The 27,370-nt window shown below is 35.8% G+C and overlaps 1 protein-coding gene across 7 annotated transcripts in view; it reads right to left on the bottom strand.

Annotated features, from left to right (window-relative positions):
- Positions 1-27,370, bottom strand: part of VPS13B (vacuolar protein sorting 13 homolog B) — an 843,987-nt gene that overhangs the window by 265,187 nt on the left and 551,430 nt on the right. For all 7 annotated transcript variants that reach the window (XR_007148665.1, XM_047842688.1, XM_047842692.1 and 4 more), the window contains 2 exons: positions 16,865-16,991; positions 14,370-14,513 (listed from right to left, as the gene is read on the bottom strand). Coding sequence is in view for 6 of the 7 variants with exons in the window: in XM_047842688.1 (XP_047698644.1) it covers positions 14,370-14,513; positions 16,865-16,991 (271 nt within the window). In the remaining variant the exon portion in view is untranslated. The remainder of the gene's footprint in view (positions 1-14,369; positions 14,514-16,864; positions 16,992-27,370) is intronic.

The following is a 27,370-nucleotide window of genomic DNA, read 5'->3' as shown; positions in this document are numbered from 1 at the left end:
TAGGGCTGTGTGCTGACGGTGTGGAGCCTGCTTGGGATTTTCTCTCTCTCTTCTCTGACCCTCCCCTGCTCATGCTCTCTCTCTGAAAATAAATAAACATTAAAAAAAACAATAAACAACTAAACAATAACCATTTCTTGAATCCTTTATAAGGACAACAATCCACTCCAACATTTTTCTTTGGAGGCACAAATGAAATACTGAGGCTGACCATGAGTTCAAGAAGGTACAAAGTGCAAGGAAATCCTAATCAGTGGCCTCTGAATTTAGAACTAACTGTTGCCTGTCAGCAAACATGTGGCAGAAGAGTCTTTGTTCTTTGTCATCCAATTTAGAATAGGTGGAGAAAGAATGATCTGGAACACTATCTTTCCAACAACATATGCCCTGAGATGAACCAGCTCATTTATCATATTTTTACTCAAAAAGGATAATAATGAGTAACTATAACCTTTTTTCTCAGGGCTTTCTTCCTTACATACATTTTTTCAAGCAAATGCAGACACTGCCCATTCCTGGATTTCTTCCTCTTCTTCCTTAAATCAGTGCATTTCAGGCTCTCGTCATCTGGATTACTGCTAGAGCTTCCAATGGTCTCCCTAACTAATGCATCTGTCACTATTCCAAATGTGAACGTGATTAGGTCATACTCTTGTTTTAGATCCTTCGATGGCTTACCATTGCAATACAATAAGAGATAATTTTATTTAAGAACAGTTAATTTAGATTTTAATTTTCCCTGTAAACAACCACATCCAGACCAGTTAGGTCACTGAACTACCTTTAACACCTCTTCCAACCAATACATTCTCAGAGTAGGGGGTGGGGCAAATATCTGGGCTTTGATACTTACCAGCTAATAACCTTGGGCAAATTATGTGATTTTCTTGAGACTCAGCTTACATATCTGTATAATCTGAGACAAAGCCCTCAATTCAGAGGGTCATTGTTAGGACTAAAGCAGTTAGGCTATATAATACACTTAACCATCTGGCACATAGGAAGTACCCAATAAGTGTTGGCTGGTGTTACAGATTCTGGGTAGCCACCTCAGTAACAGATACTCCGACATTAATGGAAATCACTGTTGTCAGTGGACTTTGTGTCTTCCAAAGCTGTGCTGAGTGGCCAAACATTTTTTTAAGCCAGGTTTACCAGTGTATAATTTGTAAATAATAGAATATATGCCTTAATAAGGTATAGTGGGATGGGCTTTAATTAATGTATACAATTGTGCAACCACCACCACAATCACAATACAGAATATTTCCATCTCCCCAGGGTCCTTTTGTGTCTTCCAAATGTGCATTACTGAATGGGCCAATTTTTAGAATGAAAGGTGGGAAGGTATCTATAGCACATTTGCTGAAGTCAAGGAACTTTAAAAAGTAAAGAAGGAAGATTATTGGGTTTAGGCTTTGGTGTTTATTTTATATACCTCTATACTCTGTGAGAGAATTTTTCGTCATATGCTGCAGAAAGCCTTTGATGAAGAGCCAAAGTTTTAGAAATAAGCAATTTAAAAATGTATGAAATCTTAGATGAGAATTATATACATTCCCATGGCTCTGATGTTAATATTTTTTAAAAGTTGGTTCTTTTATGTAATAGTAATTGAAATCCCAGAGGCTTGCTTGTTAGAACAAACTGTCATATAGAAAGCCCAGCAAATGATGGAACCTCAGTTATTTTGAACAGTTAGCTCACTTATCGTATTTTTACGCAGAAAATAATGAATTACTTATGAACTATTTTCCTAGAGCGTTTCTCCTTATACACAAGCATTCTTCTAGGTCATGAGAATTAAAGTATTAAAAGAAAGCATTAGAAATTACACAAAAATGTGAGAAAGGAGCAGTTATTAGGAGATAAGATTGAAGATATGAGAAAAGACCTATAGCTTAGTACAGAGAGGAAAAAATATTAACATAGAACAGATGTGAAGGACTAGCAATCCTGAGAGGAGAGGAGCTAATTGAGAAAGGAGATGAGATTTATCTCAGGGGTTTTTGCCTGTTCTGACCAGCTTGAGGGTAGTAACATTATTTTTTTAAATGTAACTTTCTCATGCTTCATGGACAGTTGGATACAGTGCTTTATGTAGTTCTTTTTTCTTTAGGTAGTTATAGACAAGCCAAATACAATAAATGATAGCAGAAAGTCTGGGGAAATGGAACCGTTACTTAAGTTGGGACTATTCACAATTACTTTAGAAATAATGAATAAATAGAATAAGTACTGTATATTTTCTGATGGCTAAAGTAATTTTTTTTGTAAATGAGATTTTTCTTTTTTTAATTTTTTTAATGTTTATTTTATTTTTGAGAGAGAGAGACAGCATAAGCAGGGGAGGAGCAGAGACAGAGACAGAGACAGAGACAGAGAATGAATGAATGAATGAATGAATGAATGAATGAATCTGAAACAGGCTCCAGGCTCTGGGCTATCAGCATAGAGCTGGATGCGGGGCTCGAACTCACAAACCGTGAGATCATGACCTGAGCCGAAGTCGGACACTTAACCAACTGAGCCACCCAGGTGCCCCGTAAATGAGATTTTTCTTAAGGAACAGATTTTTTAGCTATCAAAGAGTGTGCATTGGATGGGTCACCAAGTAAGTCATTACCAGAGACTGAAAGGAAAGGAGAGCTAAGGATGTGGCTAAAGCCAAGTGGTTAAGTGGAGGAGGAAGGAGAGGGCAAAGGAAGAAATGCTCAATTAGTGTTATAATTGTCTACATTCTTCTTCAGGATATGTAGTGTGTGGATCAAAGAACCCCACCTTCAGATGCCCCGCAATGCGGTTCTATTCTTTGCCCCTAAAAATATGGTTTTTATTTTGCTATAAAATTTTTATTTACTCTAAAACACTGATTTGAAAATGAGCATGTGTTACTCCTTACATACACTACTTCTGTAAGTGGGCTTAATAAGATGGTTACTTGCTAGCCAGGAATAACAGCGTAATTACTGCAGCCAGATGAACATCACCCAGGGCAATCTCAGCCTTCTCATTCTTCTGTTTAGTCAATTTTAAAAGAGTGTGCATTGTGTTCTTTTCTTTTTTTAAGAATAATTGTAGCCCCTGGAAACAATGGGTGATATTATATGCTACAGTTATTTCAAATCCTGACTGAAATAATCGGATACTATATTAGAATACAATATACTGTATTGAATTAGAACAAAGAAAAAGGTAACTGTAATATTACCATTTTAACTAACAGTGTGTGAGGAAAACTGAGAAGTTCAGTCTAAAATGGGTCTGAGCTCAGAAGGACACCTGTTTAAGTTATTCACCAGTTCAACTAACTTCAACTCCTTTCTACTGCTTGCTTAAAACATTTTAGCCCAGTATTCAAGGCCCTCCACAGTATGTGCCCAACCTGTCTCCATCAAACATACAATCAGTCACAATACCTTCTAGCTCTTTTGATGGTATATACCTCTCTTTTCCATCTCTGTGAACAGATAGAGGAATTCCTATGAGTTAAGGAATCCATTTATCAACTTAAGAACTTGTTATGCCTCAAATTGTATTGTGTGATCAGCACTTTCCCTGGGTTTTATCATCTATATCTTAGAATATTTTAACACTGTCTGTATCAGTGAAGATTTTGTCTGGCCTTATGTAATAAAAAGCCAAAAATTACTGGCTTAACTTATGCCTATTTTCCTCATATAACTTAAAGTCCAGTGCCAGTTACAGTGGCTCCATGATGTCACTTGTATCTCAGGATCATTTTATCCTCCATTTTGGTATCCTTAGTGTGTGCTTTTGGTCCTCGTCTCTGTCATCATGTTTTGCCTCATGGTCACAAGTCACTGGTCACTTCCGTTGTCACTATTCCAGGAAGGTGGAAAAGCAAGAAGGTAAAGACTTTCCTAGAAATCTATTGAACACTTCTCTTTATATCTCATTGGCTAGAACTGTGTCAAAGGAGTCAAAGGATGTCAAAGATTTTTTTCTGTCCATCTTTCAGTTTCCCTTATTTCTGTGAGTTCAACTCCTTTCTTTCTTTCTTTTTAAAAAGAGACGTTTTCTTCACGTGATGGTGGTAAAGAAGAGAGGAGCATGGTCAAAGAGAGCTCCAGTATGATAACATCTGGACGTAGTGATCCACAGGGAAGAGAGTTTATTCTTCTCAGTGTATTCATATAAAACACTGCCCTGGCCTGAGAAGTGTGCCCATTATCTGGGCCAATAAATGATAGGGGGATGGAGTACAATGAGTGGCCAGGCCTGTATCTCATGTCTACCCTCTAAAGGGCATCCCAGCAAAACCACACAGGAAAATGTTGTTTAGCCAAAGGAAAGGAAGTTCTATTGTCAGATGAAGAGGGTTAGAAACACTGGGCAAAGACAGGGTCCCTACAGCAGCACTGTGCAACTGGCAAGCCAAAAGTATTTCTGCCATATTATATGGTATGTAACTTTAGGCTTTAGTTGATGGTATGTTGAAAATATTGAAGAGAGCCAAAACTTCTAACGAATATTCTAGCTCTGGCTACCAGGTAACCCTGAAGTCTCTGTGGCCAAGGCTGTCAGGTGAATTCCAATATTCACCATCCCCTTCTTTCATAGTAAAATAATTTTAAGTATGGCACATGGCAATGTATTAGAAAGAGTACATTTCTCATGGGCGCCTGGGGGGCTCAGTCAGTTAAGTGGCTGACTCTTGGTTTCAGCTCAGGTCATGATCACACGGTTCATGAGTTCGAGCCCCACATCGGGCTCTGTGCTGACAGTGCAGAGCCTGCTTGGGATTCTCTCTCTCCCTCTCTTTCTGCCCTTCCCCTGCTCATGCTCTCTCTCTTTCTCAAAATAAATAAACTTTAAGAGGAAAAAAAAAGAAAGATTATAGATTATATTTCTCAGCCTCCTTTGCAGCTAGGTGCAATCACATGACTAACTTTGGGCTGATGGAAAGGGAACACATTTGATGTAAGCAACTAGGTGTGTGTGTGTGTGTGTGTGTGTGTGTGTGTGTGTGTGTGTAACTAAAAACGACTATATGTCTTGATCTACCTCCAATTATTTATTTTTTAATTTTTTAATGTTTATTTTTCCGGGAGAGGAGAGGAGAGGAGAGGAGAGGAGAGGAGAGGAGAGGAGAGAGAGAGAAAGAGAGAGACACAAAGTGAGAGTGGGGGAGGGGCAGAGAGAGAGGGAGACACAGAATTGGAAGCAGGCTCCAGGCGCTGAGCTGTCAGCACAGATCCCCATGCGGGGCTCGAACTCACAAACAGCGAGATCATGACCCGAAGCAAAGTCAGACACTTAACCGACTGAGCCACTCAGGTGCCCCTAGCTCCAATTATTTATTACTGTCTATCTTCATCATGAAATATATGAGCACTAGAACATGAGAGCAGAACTTAATCTCTTTTGTTTATGCTGTCACTCTAATATCCATTATAGTGTTTGATACATAGAAAAGTTTCAGCATTTACTGAGTAAATAAACAGGTCATTCTTCTCTGCCTATTCAATTCCAACTTCCCCATGAAGCTAGATCTCTCAGCACATGGTCTAAAGTCTTCTCCTCCTATTTTGGATCACTCCTATAATACTAATTTTCCATGGAGCATGTTTAATACTTTTCATTTACTGTTTTGAGTTCTTTGTTATAAATTCATTTACTTATGTTTTTTCTTACCTTTTTTTAATGTTTATTTATTTTTGAGTCAGAGAGAGACAGAGTGCAAGCAGGGGAGGGGCAGAGAGAGAGGGAGACACAGAATCCAAAACAGGCTCCAAGCTCTGAGCCGTCAGCACAGAGACCAACGCAGGGCTTGAACCCATGAACTGTGAGATCATGACCTGAGCTAAAGTCAGATGCTTAACCAACTGAGCCACTTAGGAACCCCATTTACTTATGCTTTATTTCTCAACCAGATTACAAAATCTTACAGGGCAAGAATCACAGTGTACTTATTTTTCATACTTCTTTCAGTCTGTAGCCAGTGTATCTGATATATGGTAAGCCCTCAATGAATACTGCTGAACACGACCCGGACAGGCAGTTTAAGAGAGCCTTAGGAAAACTTAATACATTCACTGGATTTCTGTTCAAGAAATCTGTATGAGATAAACATAAGCATGGCTACAAAATTAAAATTCTTATGGTTTTCTTGATGTTCAGCATGTACCCTGAAGCAACTATGATGCGTTTCTAAGCATAAGCTTGTTTATCAGGATACAATTATGCTATTTTTAATATCTACAAGGCATAAGTAAAATTGAGACAGGTGTGGTAGCGCAATGTACCTAAGAAGTCCTTCTCTTGGAGAGGATAGGCAATAAAATACTTAATATCTTTTCCAGCTCTAGATTTTAAGAAATTCAGGGTATTTCCTCACAGGCCCTCTTGTCCATTTAAGGCTCTGCTTGAATCCATATTTTATTGGTGCCTGTGTTTATTGCCTGGTTACAAGTGGTAGATCCAGGTGCCTCTAAAGAGAAACAAATACTCAGCATAGCAACACTGATGGAAAATCAACACATGCACATCACCCAAAATTCCAACCTCCTTTTTAAATACAGAAATATGTAACCTCTAATATGGGCTTTCCCATTCATGCCTACATCAAGATAGACCAGAACACCAACATCCTCTCCCATATTGGTCTCAGTTCCTGCTTTTAAACCTCACCTCCACTCACCTGTGTTCTTGGGGTATACTTTGCCTCCATTTCCCTCATCTTGTCTAATGTTCTGCTCCAACAAATCGCTGGTACTGCACCACCACTCAAAGTTTCTTCCCCTCTTCTTTACTCTTAAGTTCTTAATTCTAATTATTCCTAGCAGTCCTTAGATTGGTCAAGTATGCCTTATAAGAATTTTTCACCAATGGCTAAAAACCAATTCCCAAAATGAAGAATAACTCCAAAGCAAATTATAGTAATAAAACCACCAAAAAAAAAAAAAAAACTTCCACCACCACTCCATAGGATATACACTCAATCACAGTATGTAACAAAAAATCCAACATATTATACTGTTTTATAACAAACTATAAAAACACCCAAGTAAACTCTGTTAGATATATATCATAAATCCTATTATAACATTTTTCTATATGAATATAGTTCTACATAGGAACTCAAATACTTGACATTCGAAATGGTAGGATAAAGATACTGGCAACCTTTCTAATTTATATTCATAGAAACAAATTAGTTCCTTGATACCCTATAAATCCTCTAACTTTACATTGACCTCAAAAATCAGTCTCCTCTCATCTGACTCTTTTGTGTCCAGTGGCAGCAGGTTCAGAGAACTACTAGTCCATCGTGGAGAAGGAAGAAAGAAGAATTTAGGAAAAATCGTTTTGAGTGAGGGGGAAAAAGGCACTATTTTGTAAGTTGCAGAGTGTGAAAAATTAAATTGTTGGCATTAAGTAGAGTCATTGGTGGGACTTGGGTGTGGGGTGGAGAGAAAGACAAAAGAAGTAGAGTTTTTTTTTTAAACCTGAGCAAATTAAAAAATGTGGCAGTGATTAACATTAGGACAAACAATCACAGGAAAATAAAATCACATTTTATCACTTTGCTAAGCAGTGAACAATATTTACATAGTGTTTATAATAAAAGTAGTTCTTACTGACTTTAAAAATATGATATAAGATTATGATATGAGAATACTGGGAAGATGGAAGAGTAGAAGAAGTGTCAAGAGATGGACTCCGCATCTACAATAAATAGCAAGTGAATAAGTAATACTAAAACGAGTAAATCAAGAGACGGTAGTCTATTCATTTATTCAGAAATATGGAGATAAATACCAGAAGAGTTAAAAGTGGCTAAGCAGGATTAGGTGGGGTTATTAGGAGACTGATAGTATTTTGAGGGGTGCCTGCGTGGCTCAGTTGGTTAATATATGACCTTGCTCAGGTCATGATCTCATGGCTTGTGAGCCAATTCTGTACAAGAGTCCCAAGTTGGGCTCTGTGCTGACAGCTCAGAGCCTGGAACCTACTTCAGATTCTGTCTCCATCTCTCTGCTCCTCCCTCACTCATGTTCTGTCTCTCTCTATATATATCTCAAAAATAAACAAACATTAAAAAAACATTTAGGGGCACCTGGGTAGCTCAGTCAGTTGAGCATCTGACTTTGGCTCAGATCATGATCTCGTGGTTCATGAGTTCGAGGCCTGTGTCAGGCTCTGTGCTGACAGCTCAGAGCCTGGAGCCTGCTTTGGTTTCTGTGTCTCCCTCTGTCTCTCCCTCCCCTGCTCACGCTCTGACTCTCTCTCTCTCTCTTTCTCAAAAATAAACATTAAAAAACATTTTTAAAAAGCAGACTGATACTATTTTGATAGATTTAGCTTAGCAACAGTTGTTCATGTATTACTTTGATAAAAATAACATTACATTATGAAAAATAAACTAAGCATTTCAAGTTAACAGGCTAGTTGTAGAATCTTATCTGTATTGCTTATGGTTTTACAGATTCAGACAGACTACTCAGTTTTCATCTTACTTTAAAGTGGTCTAATACTTCAAAGTGTGATTCAAAATGATCTTTCTTTATGCTGTGTTTTTTTCTTTATGCTGTGACAGCAACTGAAATAAAATGATATAAAGACAGGATTTGTCTGTTTTGTATTTGAACAATTCCTTATAATGTCCTGCATACTAACCGTTTTAGGAAAACTTGTAATGATATTTTAGTCCCCTTTTATTATATAAAAATGGCCTGCATTATTCTTCCATAAACAGACTTGCACAAATTAAAATCTTTAGTTCTCTGTTTATTCACATTCTCTTTCAAAGATTTCCTGACATTTATGGGTACATGTTACTAAATAATCACCCTTGTTAATTCTTATTGCATCAATGTCATGATTATACTACTAATAATCACTTTAATAAAATTGGCTTTTATGAGACCAAGGTTATCTTGAAGGAAGGCAAAGAATCTTCTAAAGAGTAAACCAGTTGTGTAAATCACCACAGCCCTGTTAAACAATGGGAAAGAAATCAAGGAGGAGTAGTGGAGCTTCATTTCCAGAGAAAAGTTAGAATTGTACATTTGGACTTGACTATCAAGTTATCTAGGAGATTGACTCCAACCTCATGTAAATGGCAGGGAACTAGGATGTAAGAAACCCAAATAACACTCCTGTTCTTGTGTTACAGAACTAATTGTCATCATAGACATGAATTATGGAGTGGAATATGAAGGGACATGTACTTTTTAAATATGGAATGCACTTTGGATTTTTGAATATTAAAAGTTTATCTATGTTCTTTCTCAGCTTGTCAATATATGTATAGAGAAACAAGAAAAGGTTAATTTAAACAAAAGAAACATTCTAGGAGTCAGCAATCATGAAAGTCATAGCACTAGAAGGGAACACTAAAAATCAAAAATGACAAATATAGGCTGAATGATCTAGCAGCCTCACCCCATCCAGAGTACATTGTTCAGAGCAAATATACTGGAAAAGTTTTGATCAATATGAGAGGCAATTTGCCTAAACCATCAGCTGGTCATTTTATTGCCTGAAGTGCTTCTCTTTTCTTTAAATGTTTTATTTATTTTTGAGAGAAATAGTGAGAGAGAGCTGGGGAGGGGCAGAAAGAGAGGGATCTGAAGCAGGTTCTGTACTGATGGCAAAGAGCCTGATGCAGGGCTTGAACCCACAAGCTGTGAGATCATGACCTGAGCTGAAGTTGAACATTTAACTGACTGAGCCACCCAGGCACCCCTGAAGTGCTTCTCTTTTAGCTATGTACTTGAAAGTTTGTGCGTTAGTTGTCCATACAATCAAAATTAGTAAGTGTTGATTTAAGCAATAATCCTTAGATCGTTCCACTGTTTTCACTTCTATTTCCAAAGGTTTGTCCATCTTTCTTCCCCTTTGTTTATAGTATAGATGTTTCCTCTATTAACAAAAATCACTCACCACATTTTTGAATAACTTTTAAATTAATCTCTCAAATAAAACTTTGTCAAAGACTGTCTGGAAATATTATCACCATCCAAATGAAATAGAAGAAAAGAAATAATAATAATTAGAGCAAAAATCAATAAAAGCCTCTAGCCAGGCTAACTAAAAAAAAAAAAGGCGGGGTGTGGGGGGAGAATAAAACTACTAATATCAGAAATGAGAGAGGGGACATCACTACAGAAATTAAGAGGATAATAAAGGAATATTATGAACACCTCCATGTCCACACATTTGATGACCATTTCAAGGAAATGGACCAATAACTTGAAAGACAATCAGACAAAATTCATACATGAAAAAACAGGAGGTCTGAATAGCCCTATATCTGTTAAAGAAACTTAAACAATAATTAATAACCTCCAAAAAAGAAATCATCAGGCCTAGGTGGAGTCACTGATTTCTAGCAAATATTTAAGGAAGAAATTATACCAATTCTATACAATGTCTTTCAGGGGACAGAAGCAGAAGAGATATTTCCTAACTCAATCTATGGGGCCAGCATTGCCCTAATATCAAAACCAGAAAAAGAGATCACATGCAAAAGAAACTACAGATCACTATCTCTCATGAATAAAGACACAAAAATCTTCAACAAATTATTAGTAAATATAATCCACGATGCATAAGAAGAATTATATACTATACTAACTGAGATTTATCCCAAGTATACAAGGCTCATTTAACATTTAAAACTCCATTAATGTAATTCATCACATCAACAAATTAGAAAAGAAAAATCAAATGATCATATGAATAGATGCATCAAAAGTACTTGACAAAATCCAAACCCATTCATGATAAAAACTCTCAGTAAACTAGGAACAGAGAGAAATGTCCTCAACTTGATAAACATCTACAAAAAACCTAGAGTGAGAAACTTGAAACTTTCCCACTAAGATCAGGTAGAAGTCAAGGATGTCCTCTTTGACCACTATTTTTCAACATACTGGAAGTTCCTTCTAGTACAATAAGGCACGAAAAGGACATATAAGTATTATAGATTAGGAAAAAAGAACGATCTTTGTTCACAGATGGCAGGATTGTCTATGTAGAAAATCTGAAAGAATTCACATAAAAACTCTTGGAATGAGTAAGTGATTACAGCAAGGTTGCAGGATATAAGGTTAATATGCAAAAATCAATTATATTACATTTCTGTACACCAACAATTAACGAGTGGAATTTAAAATTAAAAGCGCAATAGCATTTACAGTAGCATACCAAAAATGGCACACTTAGGTATAAATCTAACAAAATATACACAAGATATAAATAGGAAAACTATATAACTGAGATGAACAAAATCAAAGAATTAAATAAGTGGAGAGGTATTCTGTGTTCATGGACAGGAAGACTCAATATTGTCAAGATGTCATTTCTTAACTTGATTTATAGATTTGATGCAATCCTAGTAAAAATTCCAGGAAGTTATTTCATGGCTATTGGCAAACTGATTCTCAAGTTTATGTGAAGAGGCAAAAGAGACAGAATAGCTTCTACAATAGCGAAGGAGAAGAACAAAGTTGGGGGAACTGACACTGCCATACTTTAAGACTTACTATGAAGCTACAGTAATCAAGACAGCATGGTATTGGTGAAAGAATGGACAAAAAGGTCAATGGAACACAACAGATAGCCCAGAAATAGACCCTCATGAATACAGTCAAATGACCTTTGACAAAGGAGCAAAGGGAATACAATGGAGCAAAGGACAGTCTCTTTAACAAATGATGCTGGAAAAACTAGACATTCACATGTAAAAAAAATGAATCTACATACAGACCTTATCCCCTTCACAAAAACGAACTCAAGACTGAGACTATAGACTTAATGTAAAACACACAACTATAAGACCTAGAAAAGAACATAAGAGAAAACCTAGATGATCTTGGGTATGTATGGTGACGCCTTTTTAGATCCAACACTACAGATATGATCCATGAAAAAATTATTAAAATTAAAAACTTCAGCTCTGTGAAAGACAATATCAAGGGAATTAGGAAAAAAAAGGCATAAACTAGGAGAAAATATTTGCAAAAGACACATTTGATGAAGGACTGTTATCCAAAATATACAAAGAAACTCTTAAAACTCAACAGTAAGAAAACAACCCAATTAAAAAATGAGCCAAAGACTTTACAGACCCTTCACTAAAGAAGATATGCAGATGGAAAATAAGCATACGAAAAGATGCTCTACTTCATAGATCATCAGGGAGATGAATATTAAAACAACAAAAGACACCATTACACATCTAATAGAATGCCCAAATCTAGACCACTGACAACACCAAATGCTAGCGAGAATGTGTATCAACAGGAACTCTCTTTCATTGCCAGTGGGAAGGCAAAATGGTATAAGCCGCTTTCGAAGACAGTTTGGTGGTTTTCTTTTTTTTCTTTTTCTTTTTTAAAATAAAACCAAATATATTCTGACCATATGATCCAGCAATCACACTCCTTTCTATTTACCCAAAGGAATTGAAAACTTCTGTCCGCACAAAAGTCTGAAGATGAATATTTATAGTTTTATTCATAACTGCCCAAAGAGTTAACGACAAATTTGCTAAGATGTATAAATTCCTAAAACACATCAGAAATCTATGAATTTGGTTTTACTGATATGAGTGAGAGATTCGCAAACTTAGCGCAAATAATATAGGAATGTAAAATATTGTTTCCATGGGGCACCTGGGTGGCTCAGTTGGTTGAGCGCCCGACTTCGGCTCGGGTCATAATCTCACAGCTCGAGAGTTTGAGCCCCACGTTGGGCTCTGTGCTGACAGCTTGGAGCCTGGAGCTTGCTTCGGATTCTGTGTCTCCCTCTCTCTCTGCCCCTCCCCTGCTCATGCTCTTTCTCTCCCTCTCAAAAATAAATAAACATTCAAAAAAAAATTTTTTTAATATTGTTTCCAACCCTACTTTCTTCAAGGACTTCATCGAAAATGCCATGGGAAAATATCTTTTGCTCTATTTATTTTCAAGTCATATAATTATATCCTTATAGACTAAGATATAACAGAAAAAAGTTGATATTTTAGAGACCACATAGCTCTTCAGCCCCCCCCCCCTTTTAATGTTTATTTTTGAGAGAGAGACAAAAGCAGTGTGGGGGAGGGGTAGAGAGTGAAGGAGACACAGAGTCTAAAACAGGCTCCAGGCTCTGAGCTGTCAGCACAGAACCCGATGTGGGTCTTGAACTCAGGAATAGTGAGATCATGATCTAGGCCAAAGTCAGACACTTAACTGACTGAGCCACCCAGGAGCCCCAGCTCTACAGACCTTTTAAGAAAGATACTGAGCAAACAGAAATCATGGATGGTAAAAGACAGTCTAGTTAGAGAATCTTCATTTATAAAAATTTACAGCTTTATCATTTTGAAATATTTTTTTAAAAATAAAGAAGACTGATAGACTAATAGTTATAGTACACAAAGTGTGGTAGAATGGAAAGAGCACTGACTTGAAAGACTTAAATTAAAATCTCAGTTCCACCATGTTTTAGCTATGCATGAATGATTTCAGGCAGGTCACTTACCATCTCTGAGCCTTATATGTAAAATGTTAATAATGCCCATATCAATCTCACAAGATGGTTGTGATAATATGCTCAACTTACGTGAAAATGCCTGGCACACTGCCTAGCATCAAGTAGCTCTCAGTGAACATCTCTTCCTTCCCTCCCTTTTTAATAAACAGAACTTACGAGTCTTTGGTGTATCTCTTGACAAAAATAAAACCAATGTCTTTTTCACAGGTAAATGATTTCTTGACTTGAATTTTTATAGGAGATGTACCTTAAGTACAGATAGGATTATAGAAGTATGGAAACAAAAAAGAAAGAAAATATATCTTGAGAAGCATCTAATAAGAAGCTTTCTTTGTTTCACACTGACATGCTTTGTGGTTACAAAGCAGGCTTCCAACCAACACCGGATCAAAATTAAAATTCTAGGCAGGCATTCAACTTTTATGATTGTGTCCATTCTTCACTGAGCATGGGAAATGAATGCTTTAGAAGTTATTTATTGAAGATATTCCCATAGTGCGATTACAAAGTTCACTTCCAAAAGAGGCCCTATCCCTGTAATGTATCTGAGTAACTGAAAGCTACACCAGGTTTCTTGTGTTGTACTTTTTAAAAAAACTGCAGCAGGATACTAAAATCATATATTTTAACAGAGGCTTTTCTGAGGCTAAGCCACAACCATTCTGCAAAGGTACATGATAGGCAAAGAGAGACCAAACAAATTTCAAAAACAGAGAACACCAATCCAATAAAATTTATGACCATATTTTGAATAAAATTAAATATAGAATAATTAGCAGAAAGCATTTAATTATAGTTTTCCTATTATGAATATAAAGTTGGCACAAATGCAGTAAGACTAATCAAAATCAGGTAACAGTTACCTCTGTGGCCTTGCTTGATGGTTCCAGTCCAGTCATATTTGCTACTATTAACTGATGTAAGAGTTGAACTTGAGCCACACTTAGGAAGAAGTCCAGGTTTGTGGTTATATTCACTTCCAAGGAATGGCCACACACTAAAATCTCCTGAAAGGGGCAAAAAACAAAAACAAAAACAAAAACAGAAACAAAAAACTGAATACAGATAAAGATACATGATCGCCATTAGATGATAATTTATCATTCTTACTTATTTGACCTCTACTACGTTGATGAATTCTCCTGGGACTCAAGTTCATATGTTAATGAGAATAGCAGAAATGGACAGCATAGGCACTCAACAGAGTTTAATGGAATAATTTAATAAACATTTATGAGGTCCCGCTGTGCACTGGGCTGTGCACTAGTTGCAGGGAAACAAACTAACAACACAAACACTAATTTTTTACCATTTCATATACATTTGGCTTTTTCATACCTCAAACTATCATTTCCATATGTAAGAGATGATGTAATTCTTTAGCATAATCTTGTTCATTCATTCAAACTAACAAATATTTACTGAGCATCTCCTAAGTAACATGCACTATAGTAGACTGCTAGGGATATCACAAAAAATAGATTGGCTTTAAATGGCAACTTGCTCTTGAGGGGGTTACAATCTAGTTGGGCAGACAGATATAAACAGGCAATTGTAGGCAAGCAATTACAGTTACAAGTGGTATGGTCTGAGTCTCCTCCAAAGTATACCCTCCAAATGATATATAACAAAAGAGAGTGCTGAAGCCAAAGATAGCTAGACTAATTACTTTCACTTTTTCAAGCTGCTAAGATCTTGGCAGCATTAGGTAGATGTCTACCACTTAACTGACGCTGTTCTGCATAACTTGAGTCATTTGAACATTCATTGTTGGAAAGCCATTCAGGAAAGGAAGAAAGAAGTGAAAAGCAATCCAGAAGCTTCACTTAATAAGGAGAAGTTCTGCCTCTTGTCATGAAGTGAATGTGGACAATGTTTGAATGCTTGGAAACGTCCACCGAACCTTATCCTTATTAGTGTCATCCAAGGGAACAGACTTAAAGGAGACTTATGACTGGTCCAAATGCAAACTACAGAGCTTAGAGTAGGTTTTAATATAGCCATAAAGAACAGCAAGTCGGGAATGAATATTCCTTTTTTTGGGTTAAATAACTTTTACTCCCACAAGTTCCCTGCTTTTACTAATTATAGGTAGAAATTTTATTCCTCAAGTAATGATGAAAAGAAATAAATTCATGTACTTTGAATCAACTGTGTTACTAAATAAGATATTTGTAGACCTACTTAATTTTTATACATTTTTTTGTGGATAAGAAAAGATACTATACCTAACCTAGCTTTCCCTACAGGGCAATTATAAACATCAAATAAACAACATCTATAAAAATATTATTTTTAAAAACTCAGAAAATGAATGTGAGGTTTTATTAGCTTAGATTAATATATTTAATCTTTCCTTAATTTTTCTGAACTTTTCATAACTGCCTCTAACTGTGAATGATCGAAGAGTTTAGGTTTTTAGCATGACATAAATTTCTGTGAAGAATACTTTTTAAATTATGATGGACCACATTATTCTTATATTTCTATTCTAAGCATAGAGGCAGTATACCATAGTGATCAGACTTGAAATCTGGATCCACCAGTAACTGGCTAGTAACATTGGTTAAGTTACCTAATCTCTTTTGATCTTAGTTTCTGGATCCATAAAATACGAATACTAGTAGGGGCACCTGGGTGGCTCAGTCGCTTAAGCATCCAACTTCGGCTCAGGTAATGATTTCACGGTTCGTGAGTTTGAGTCCAGCTCGGAGCCTGGATCCTGCTTTGGATTCTGTGTCTCCCTCTCTCTCTGACCCTACCCCACTCACGCTCTCTCTCTCAAAAACAAATAAACATTAACTAAAAATATGGATACTAGTAATATCTATTTCACAAGGATGTTGTGAAGACTAAGGCAATCCATGTACAATTTTCCATGTGAAGTAACCCATGAGAACACTGTCAACGTTGTTGTTTTCACCGGAAAGCAGGAGGAGGTTGTAGAGGTCAGGGTCAGGAGTGTATGGTTTGGAGTCAGACCAGTTGGGTTCATACCATGCATGCTCTGCTACTTACTACTTGTGAAAATATGGACAAGTTATTTGAGTCAGCCTCTCTAGGCTTCAGTTCCCTCATCTATAAAGTGAGGATAGAAGGAGTTAACTGGATTATTATGAGGATTGAATGTAGTTATAAATCCTCAGAATTATTATGAGGATTTGATGTAGTTATGAATAACTACATGAAAAGCAATAACTAAACAGCACTGGAAAGTACTCAATCATTTCTGGTTATAGTAACTTATTAATAATAAGCAATTTGACATCCTGTACACTAAAACTAAGAAAATCCCTAACTTACAAAGAGAAGCTACTCCATTACATAGACTGAAATAAAACCTAAATAAAATTCTAACCTCAGTGTGCATATTTTCTGGAGAAATTATTTTGGTGAAAATGATAGCAGGTGCTCCAGTTATTCGGACAGAAAAATCTGTTAAAATGGGCGTTAAAATTGCTCTTCTTTCTTGATGCCGCCGTATGCTAAAAGACAAAGTAAAAAATGATTAGCCATTTCATTTTTTTTTTTCAGGGATATTTTTCATTAAAGTTATACAAGTCTTTGCACTGTAAACATGTATGGTAAAATTACATTATTATTTTGAGAGTGCTTAGTTGTAAATTTTACAGTCACAGTTTTATAACTTCAATTCTTTACCTCAGATTGATAAAAGGAAAAAATTATTGAGAAATTTGGATGCAATTAATTTCATTAGTCCTATCTTTTCAACAAATAAATTTGTTTTTAATTCCTTTTGTTCTTGCAAATAACTTAGTATGTATTGTTATCAATAATAACCTTACTATTTGGTGATAATTTTTAATTTCCTATTTTTAGTATTTCTGACCTTCTGGTTGACAACTGCCATCATTCCAACCTTATGAGGTTCACAAGTATATCCTCTTAATCTCTGAATGACCTCCTTTTTTCAAGTTCTAAGAACCAAGTTCATGGATTATTAGTGTATATACAGTTCATGAAACAGCTTTTGTGACTTTGATACTGAATGCTTCTTCACAATAACCATCTGTGGGAAGTAAAAACTATTACTAACCCCATATTACCTATGAGGAAATGAAGATAAGAGGCTAGGCTAAGGCCACCTAGTGGAAACCAGAGTTACACAACAGGGCCTGATAGTGGAGCAGCATTTGGCCTCTATTTTAATTCTTCTTTACACATTCTCACCTGTGATCAGTTACTTAGCACAAAATTTCTACTCTTCTACCTACATTAAATTGCTAATAATTTCAAAGGAGTACTACATACATGGTAGAAGATGAAACTGGAAAATATTGAGAAACTAAAGCTTATGCTAGTACAGTTCTTCAAGTCTACAGTCCATTTTCTAAGTTTTCTTTTTATGAAATATATATGTGTATATATATATATGCATATACGTGCGTGCACGCACATGCGCGGGCGCACACACACACACACACACACACACACACACAGTTCTACGTTTTACCAGCAAGCTGTATCTCAAAAGTTCTTTGGAACCATTAAATTAATATTCCTTATAAATATGTCTCTGTTATTCACTTATAAAGTGATAAAGCTGAGATCAGAGAACTAGCATAAATTATCTCATGACAAATCTCATATAACCCTCAAGTCTTTCTATATCCTTTTCTACCAGAGTAGTCTAGAAAATAGAAAGTTCTAGTATCATTTGTTCAATTTTGCAATGGGCAGAGTTTTACATGGTGTCTGCCAAAAAAGCAAATTGGATCATCCGGTTTTGTGACACATAAGTATTGGATTTCAAGAAAGTCAATTTTAAAGAATTAGGAGTTCTGCTGAATGGAGGGTAACAGGAAGAAATATTAAAATCTGTGAATACAGAGGAAAGGTTGTGATCCTGAGAGACACCATAATTAGAGCTTAATAGCTCAAGTTCCATAAAATGGCCAATGTGAGAAACACGTAACATCTGATGTGCTCTCATAAGGGAGTGTTTAAATATATGATGTATTAAAAATACCTTAAAATGGAAAAGATGGCAGGGAACCAAATAAGAGCAAATATTAACTAAAACACCCAATGGGAAAAAAGAGTACTTATACAGATCATATTTTTCCCCATCATGTGATGAATTAAATCAGTAACACAACATATGAAAGACCTATGACCTTAAAATATAAAAAAAAAATCAGTAAGTCAACAGTCCTTTATTATAAAACTATAACTTTTCTGTTAACATAATGTTAACTTTAATTTTGTGTTATTTCTTATCTTTGAGGTCTTACCTCAAAGACATATTTTTTTAGGCCTTAACAATTTTTATAGATTGAAATACTTCAAAAGAAATAACTACTAAAAAAATAATTAAGAGAATTAAATTCTGCCAATATTTTACTAGATAAGTGCACAGGATTTACAATGAGAAAAGGGGGGGGGGAGCCTGGGTAGCTCAGTCGGTTGGGTGTCCAACTTTGGCTCAGGTCATGATCTCACGGTTTGTAGGTTTGAGCGTGCACTGGGCTCTGTGCCTAGAACTTGGAGCATGGAACCTGCTTCGGATTCTGTGTGTGCGTGTGTGTCTCTCTCTCTGCCTCTCCCCAACTCTCTCAAAAATAAATAAACTTAAAAAAATAAAATAAATAAAATAAAATAACAAAAAAGGCAAGTGAAACTCAAATTATTAACTGACATTGTTATTGACTTCAGGGTTTTAGCCACTCTAAATCAAGAGAATAGATTAATTTTTTTCTTTTTTTACTATTCCTTTCCCCTATACTCATCTGTTTTGTTTCTTAAATATACGGAAAAGGGAAAGAAAAAAGAGAGGGAGGTAAACCGTAAGAGACTCTTAACTGTACAGAACAGACTGGGAGGTGGGTGGGGACACAGCCTAACGGGTGATGGACAGTAAGGAGGGCACTTGTGATGAGCTCTGGGTGTTGTATGTAAGTGATGAATCACTAAATTCTACTCCTGAAACTAATATTACACCATATGTTAACTAAAATTTAAATAAAAACTTGAAATAGATAAAAAATATTTACTATTTAAGTATAGTTGACATCCAATATTGTATTAGTTTCAGATGTAGCAGGGAACAGATTTTTTTTTTTTCCCATGGCCATATAGAGGCAACAGGCTAATCCTTACATCCCAAATAGGGAAAGATTTTTTTTAATTTTTAATTTATTTTTTAAATGTACATCCAAGTTAGTTAGCATATGGTGCAACAATGATTTCAGGAGTAGATTCCTTAATGCCCCTTACCCACTTAGTCCCTCCTTCCTCCCACAACCCTTCCAGTAACCCTCTGTTCTCCATATTTAAGAGTCTCTTATGTTTGTCTCCCTCCCTGTTTTTATATTATTTTTGCTTCCCTTCCCTTATGTTCATCTGTTTTGTATCTTAAAATCCTCATATAAAATATCATGTGACTTCACTCATAGGGAAAGGTTTTTAAATGAGCTGTCTACCTAGATCTGGGGCCCCTAAAGGTTTGACAAAGCATTTTCTATCAGAAATAGAGAAGAATGAGAAAATATGACTATATTGGCAAGAGAGCTTGTTGAAAAAACAGAGATCTCCCCAGAAGATGAAAAATAATGGGAAATCCCTCATGTGTGTTTGGTAGCTGTAATTTATATTACTGTACTGGTTTAGGAATACCCATTCTGAATTATTTATATAAAACTGGAATCAGACTTTTCATAACCCTGGGACATCTGTCAGAAATAGATGCATGTAAAACCTGTCTGGAAAACATGCCCTCAAATAGACAAAAAGGATTCTCAGGGACAAAGACCACTAAAGACAAGCTCCTGAACAGATTATTTTATATACCCCCACCCACAAATTATTCTTTATTAGCAAGAGGAAAATTCAACCCCATTATCAAATTCATTACCAAGAACTTCTGATAATGAAATCACCATATGAACAATTCAATAAATTTGTATTGTTTAAAAAATAATAAATAAATAAATAAATAAATAAATAAATAAATAAATGCTTAAAATTATTAAATACATACTGGATAGAATAAAATTGAGGAGTAAAAAACCAAGGTATTATCAAGAGTCAAAATAGATTTGAAAAACACATACTACTTCCAGAAATGAAAAATACAGTCACTAAAATGAAATATACAGTAGATGTGGCAAATAACATTTTACACGTAGCTCAAGAAAAAATTAATAAACTAGAATACAGATTTGAGAAAATTCCAGGAAATGTACTAACTTAAATTTTAAAATGGCAAGTTTAAAAGAAAAGAGACATGGAGGGGTAGGTCCAATATATTTAATTGGTATTCCAAAAAGAGAGAATAGAAAGTAAGGAAAAGAGACAACAGCAAAGAGTTAATAGCTGAGAATTCTTCAGAACTGATGATATATAAGAAACCACAGATTCAGGAAGCACAATGAGTCCTGGTTCAGATAAATACAATAAAATCCACCATCAGACATCTCTTGGTGAAACAGGTGATCACCTATTATGAAAAAAAGATAGCAGACAGAGAAAACAGATTATCTATAGCATGCTAGGGAATATGAGGTTAGGAGAGGTGTAGAAGAAATATTTCTCTAGTATACTAAAACAGTGATTTAATGTATTTCTACACTGCCCATAAAAAACAAGGAAATGGAATAGTGATTTCCACCTGTTATCTAACATACAGGATTAAACCCGTGGAAATATATTAAACCCTGTGTGAGGGTAAAAACAATTGGGCAATTATAAAGTGCTAAACAAGTAACAGTAAAGTAATCATCTAAGTTAACAAAAGCTATTCAGTCAATCTCTGGGAAGAGATTATAAATATGGAAAAGCATCATTCTTTGAAATTGTCAGTACACAAGATGGCATAAGTATATGCCACATGCATACATGAAAATATATGTTTAGGAAGGCTATGGTCATTTTTCCCAGCTCAGCCAATTTATCCTAAGGTTCTTCTGCCCATCTTCCATTCATTCTTGACTAATTCTGTAGGAAATAGTACTGCCATTTAAGAGCCCCATTTCAAAAATTGTATATTATGAAAAACCGTAAGTAGGAAAAATGGTGTTGATGTTTCCAAAATATTCCACTAAAAAGAATAAAAAGTTCTAAATGGTCTATGTGTTCAGTGAACAGTTTTTTTATTCAACATGAAGACTTTCTTGGTATGGCATTACAGCTGAGCTTTGGACAAAAGATGCCTGACCAGAAGATACTTAAGTCTTGTTCTGCTAATCAACTGAGATAATCCCTTAGAGTGGACATTCTTCAATATAAAAAATAATCACAGACATTTATCCTAAAAATATGATAACTGGAAAACTATTTGTTATCAGTTGGTTAACTGTACTTATTTGTAGAGATTCCTCTTATTTTTAGATAGAGAGTTCTTCAGGATAATTTGAGTTCTATAGTAACTTTAAAAACAAAATATATAAGAAAGAGTTTAAACCCTATTTTGGTGTTTTGGGTTTTTTCCCCAAGAGGAACACTATCCAGTGACTTTCTAATGCAATAAAGATAAAATCCAAACTGCCACTGATGTATAAAACCATTCATAATGTAGTCTCTTCCCTACCCCAAACTTTACCTATTATTCCTTTCCTCTCAGCTAGTCATGATCCTTAAGTGTGCAACACTGATTCCCAATCACAGGTCTCTGCTCTGCCAGAACACTTGACACGAGCAGTCCACGGTCCAAGCTCATTCTTGTCATTAGGTATTAGATTAGGTCTTCCCTGAGCCCTAATGTAAATAAATTTCCCAGGGCCTTTATCCTAGTATACTGCCATATCATTCTCTTGGCATCTATGGCTGTGTGAAATTTTGAGAACATGGACTGAGAGTCCACTATTATGCCAGGCCCTCTGCTAGGTGCTGGGAATATAATGGCAGAGTTGGATGCGAGCAGCTCAGGTTAGCCGAAAAAATAATTAAAAATAATCACAAGGTAGGAGAAGTAAAATGGTAAGGAAAAAACAGACAGGTGTCAAAACTTTCAGTCGGGGACCTAATTAACTTGTAAAGACATATAAAATATCTGAATAATGCTTCAAGAACTACAACCCAAAATGAGGATAATTTTTAAGGGACATTTAAATAAAATGCTAGTAAAATTTTATTTTGGCAAAATTAAATGTTACAATGTTCTCATTCCCTAAAAACCAAACCAAAAAAACACAAAAATTACCTGCATCCAAACAAACAAATCAAAACTATGGTTAATATATTTGTGATTGAGATCACAAGTTTATTGAGATCACATTTATTTCAGCCTCTAAAAGAAGGTCTTATGAGCATATGTATATTGAAATATCAACAATTCACTTTTACTGAGATGTTCAATTGTCAGTCAGTAGCTCTGGTTAGTTTCCAGTTGTTTGTATCTATAATGTGGAACTCTTGCATCTAATTCTACTTGATAGCTCTTTTTCCAAGGAAAAACTTCAAAATAAAACTTCATGGAGGAGGGAAAGTCAGGGGGACTGCTGGAAGTTTCTCAAAGAAAAGGACATCTGAAATTGAGGATATAAATGGCAATCCACCAAGGGAAAAATGATTGGGGAATTTGTTATTTTATTGCATTTTTAAAGCTTTAATACTATGCACTGATGTACCACATGGAGTTTTCACAGAATAATACTGGATAATGTATGAAAGTTATGTGTTATACATATACTTCTTAAGAAAATGTTTATTTTGCGGGGGGGGGGGGGCGGGTGTGGAGCGTGCATGAGTGGTAGAGGGACAGAGAGAAACAAGAGAGAGAATCCCAAGCTGGCTCTATGCAGTCAGTACAGGGCCCGAAGTAGGGCTTGATCCTATAAAGCGTGAGATCATGACCTGAGTCGAAATCAAGAGTTGGACACTCAACCGACTGAGCCACCCAGGTGGTCCTGTTCATATACTTTTAAGTAAATGTTGATGTAATCTTGTTTGGATCCTTCTCTTATTAAACAAAATGTTGAAGGAGGGAAATCTGAATATTTAAGGCTTTGGATCAGGGAATTATTACTTATAGTCATATATGCAACAATTATGATGTTGGGAGCTTTAACATGACCACAAATTAATTGGCATTACAGAGAGTTTTAAAATTTAATGATCTACTATTATGATGATTATATTCAATTTAAATATTTTCTGATTACCAACTCATCTGTCAGTAACTATGATAAGAAACAAAGAATGAGACTGGCCAAGACAGATCTGTCCTTTTATCTCCATGCTACCCTCTCAGCTTGCCAAGGACATACTTGGCCAATATGTAAAGAAGAAAAGCCACCATTTCCCACCCCCCCCCCCTTACACACCTCGAAGCACTAATTCCCATATAAAATGGCAACAGTGACTAGATGTGTAACCTGCATATGGCAGACATCAGTACGTTATTTGAGTTCTCAGCACTTCATTTCCTCAGGTTATAAAATAAGCCCAGACATAGTAAAAATGGTTGCTGAGAGAAAAAGAAAAAGTGATTAACTAACAATGAACTTTAGCCCAAGTGTAAGGGGTCAGAGCGCTGAGTATAAGAAAAGCAGTTGAGGAAGAGGTAGCAAACCAGGGTTCTATACTTAGCTCTACTTTTAAGTGACATTGCACAAGGCAAGGAACCTCCTGAAACTGTCTCTTGTAGTGGTTCTGTTCTGTAACAACTTGCCAAGAATGGTTCAGAGTTTAGAAGAGAAAACTGCATGAGATTTAGAGGTGTAAATGAAACAAATACTGGCCAATATTCTCTGAAAGTCATGCTTTTTAAAATACAGTAAAATTCAGAGGTGCTGGCAGATTCCAGCTTGTCTTCCCTCTTCTCGGTTCTGTGACTGGCTCTTTTTCCTGACCGCTGGCCCTGCAGACTAACAACAACTGCAGGCTTACTCCCAGAAACAGAGGCAATGCTCCCATGGACTTGTCTACCAGCCTCCAGGGGTCCCTCCAGTGGCTGGACATGCCTGGGGACATGTCTCTGATCCACTGTCTTTAGATCCTTAATTTACAGCTTCTTCCACAATTGAGTAAGACCTTATTCCTACAATAAATCCTTTATGCTATAATACTTATAATGGTTCTGCTGCCTTGACTGAATCCTAATGTATTCCCTCAGCTGAAAAACTGGGGTTTTAGAAGATATACACATTTTAAAATGTGATAATTTTTATGTATAAATTCCCTTCTCCCAACATACACATAGAAACACATTTTGACTAAAGACAGAAGCCGAGTAACGTACTCAGAAGGAATGAATGAAAACCATCGTAAAGGTTATTATTTAATATTGGCCAGGGGAGGGAGCAAGTTATTCGTCAGTGAATATTTTTTTATATGTTTTGAATTTTACCTGTAATACCTATTGAAAAACAAAAATATAATCACATTAAGGTTCTGTTTATATTTCTACCAAGATTAATCAGCACTACAAAGTACATCAGGTCTAAAGTTCCGTCTTCATTTGAATCAATCTCTCTCAGAAACATTCAGAGCCACCTGATCTGCTAGCTCTACATAATCATCTAATCTTCAATCTTTCATTAATTCACTCAAATCTTTAATATATTCCTATTATGTGCCAAGTATAATATTAAGTACTGGGTATTCAGAAGTGATAACATATGCCACATTTTCATACTCCTAGCCTGTGGATCTACTGTTTTCTTAGTTCAAAATGGCCCCTCTCCACTCCTGTCACCCATACTCTGGAAACAAATTCAGAAGCTGTGTACTCTGAAACCATCCCTGAAAACCTACCCATAGAGTTCATCATTCATTTCTTTAAATGTTCTATTTTGTATCTATGTCAGTATTAGATTTATTGTTTAAATGTCTGTCACATCTGTTAGCCCAAGATGTCCTATGTACATGGAATGTATTTATTCTGATTTTGATGTGGCTTTTCTGTAATCCTAAACATCCTATATTTACATCTACCAGTGTACTTCACTCACTGCACTCTAATAGGTAATTTAACTATCAACTCTTTGATTGGACACTGAGACCTATAAGGGATGGACACATATCAGAAATTATTTCATTTTGTTTCTCTAGTGTAAAAGACATTCTATGGCATATAATGGTTGTTCTAAGTCTTAATTTTCAACAGCATGGCAAGACCATTCAATGGGGAATGAAGAGTCTCTTCAACAAATGGTGATGGGACAACTGTATATGCACATGCAAAAGAAGAAAGTTGAACTTTTATTTTGTACCATATATAAAAACAAACAAACAAAAACTCCTCAAAATGAATCAACAATCCAGCTATAAGAGCTAAACCCATAAAACACAGAATAAAGCATAGGTATAAATCGCCAAAAAGAATAAAATACCTAAGAATAAACTTAACCAAGGAGGTAAAAGATCTGTATTCTGAAAACTATAAAACACTAATGAAAGAAATTAAAGAAGATACAAACAAATGAAAAGATAGTCCAGGGTCATGGATTGGAAGAATGAATATTGTTTTTTAATGTTTATTTATTTTTGAGACAGAGAGAGACAGAGCATGAACGGGGGAGGGTCTGAGACAGACAGACAGACAGACACACACACACACACACACACACACACACACACACACTGAATCCGAAACAGGCCCCAGGCTCTGAGCTGTCAGCACCGCGCCCGACGCAGGGCTCAAACTCACAGACCGCAAGATCATGACCTGAGCCGAAGTTGGACACCTAACCGACTGAGCCACCCAGGCACCCTGGAAGAATGAATACTGTTAAAATGTGCATACTATCCAAAGAAATCTTTGGATTCAGTGAAATCCCTATCAAAGTACCAACAGCATTTTTCACAGAACTACAACAAATAATAATAAAATTTGTATGGAACCACAAAAGAACCTCAATAGTCAAAGCAATCTTGAGAAAAAGGAACAAATCTGTATGGATCACAATTACAGATTTCAATATGTATTACAAAGCTGTAGTAACCAAATCAGTATGGTGCCAGCACAAAAACAGACACATAGATCAATGGAACAGAGAAAAAAAGCTCAGGAATAAACCCATATACAACAAAGGAGGCAAGAATATACAATGAGGAAAGATAGTCTCTTCAGTAAATGGTGTAGGGAAAAATGAACAGCAACATGCAGAAGAATGAAGTGGACCACTTTCTTACACCATACACAAAAAGAAACTCAAAATGGACGTAAGAATTAAATGTGAGACATAAAACCATAAGAAATCCTAGAAGAGAACACAGGCAGTGATCTCTCTGATATTGGCTATAGAAACATTTTTCTAGGTATGTCTCCTAAGGCAAGGGAAATGAAAACAAAATTAAACTATTGGCAGCAGGACGAAATAAAAAGCTTTTGAACAGTGAAGGAAACCATCAACAAAACAAAAAGGCAACCTAATGAATAGAATATATTTACAAATGATATATCCAATAAGGGGTTAATATCCAAAATATATAAAGAACTTATATAACTCAACACCCCTCCCCACCAAAACCAAACAAACAAACAAAAAAACAACCTCAAACAATCCACTGAAAAAATGGACAGAGGACCTGAAGGCAGTTTTCCAAAGAAGACATACAGATGGCCAACAGATGAGAAGATGCTCAACATCAGGGAAATGCATATCAAAACTACAATGAGATATCACCTCACACCTGTCACAATGGCTAAAACCAAAAACACAAGGAATAACAAGTATTGGCAAAGATGTAGAGAAAAAGTAACCCTTGTACACTGTTGGTGGGAATGTAAATTGGTACAGCCACTATGGAAAACAGTATGGAGGTCCTCAAAAAATTAAAACCAGAAATACCATATGATCCAGTAATTCCACTACTAGGTATTTACTCAAAGAAAATGAAAACATGAATTTGAAAAAATATATGTTTAATGCAGCATTACTTACAATAGGTAAGATATGGA

Source organism: Prionailurus viverrinus, chromosome F2, assembly GCF_022837055.1.
Source record: "Prionailurus viverrinus isolate Anna chromosome F2, UM_Priviv_1.0, whole genome shotgun sequence".
In the NCBI taxonomy this organism is placed as follows: Eukaryota; Metazoa; Chordata; class Mammalia; order Carnivora; family Felidae; genus Prionailurus; species Prionailurus viverrinus.
Note: the sequence above shows the minus strand (reverse complement) of the source record. Positions and strands in the feature narration are given on the sequence as shown.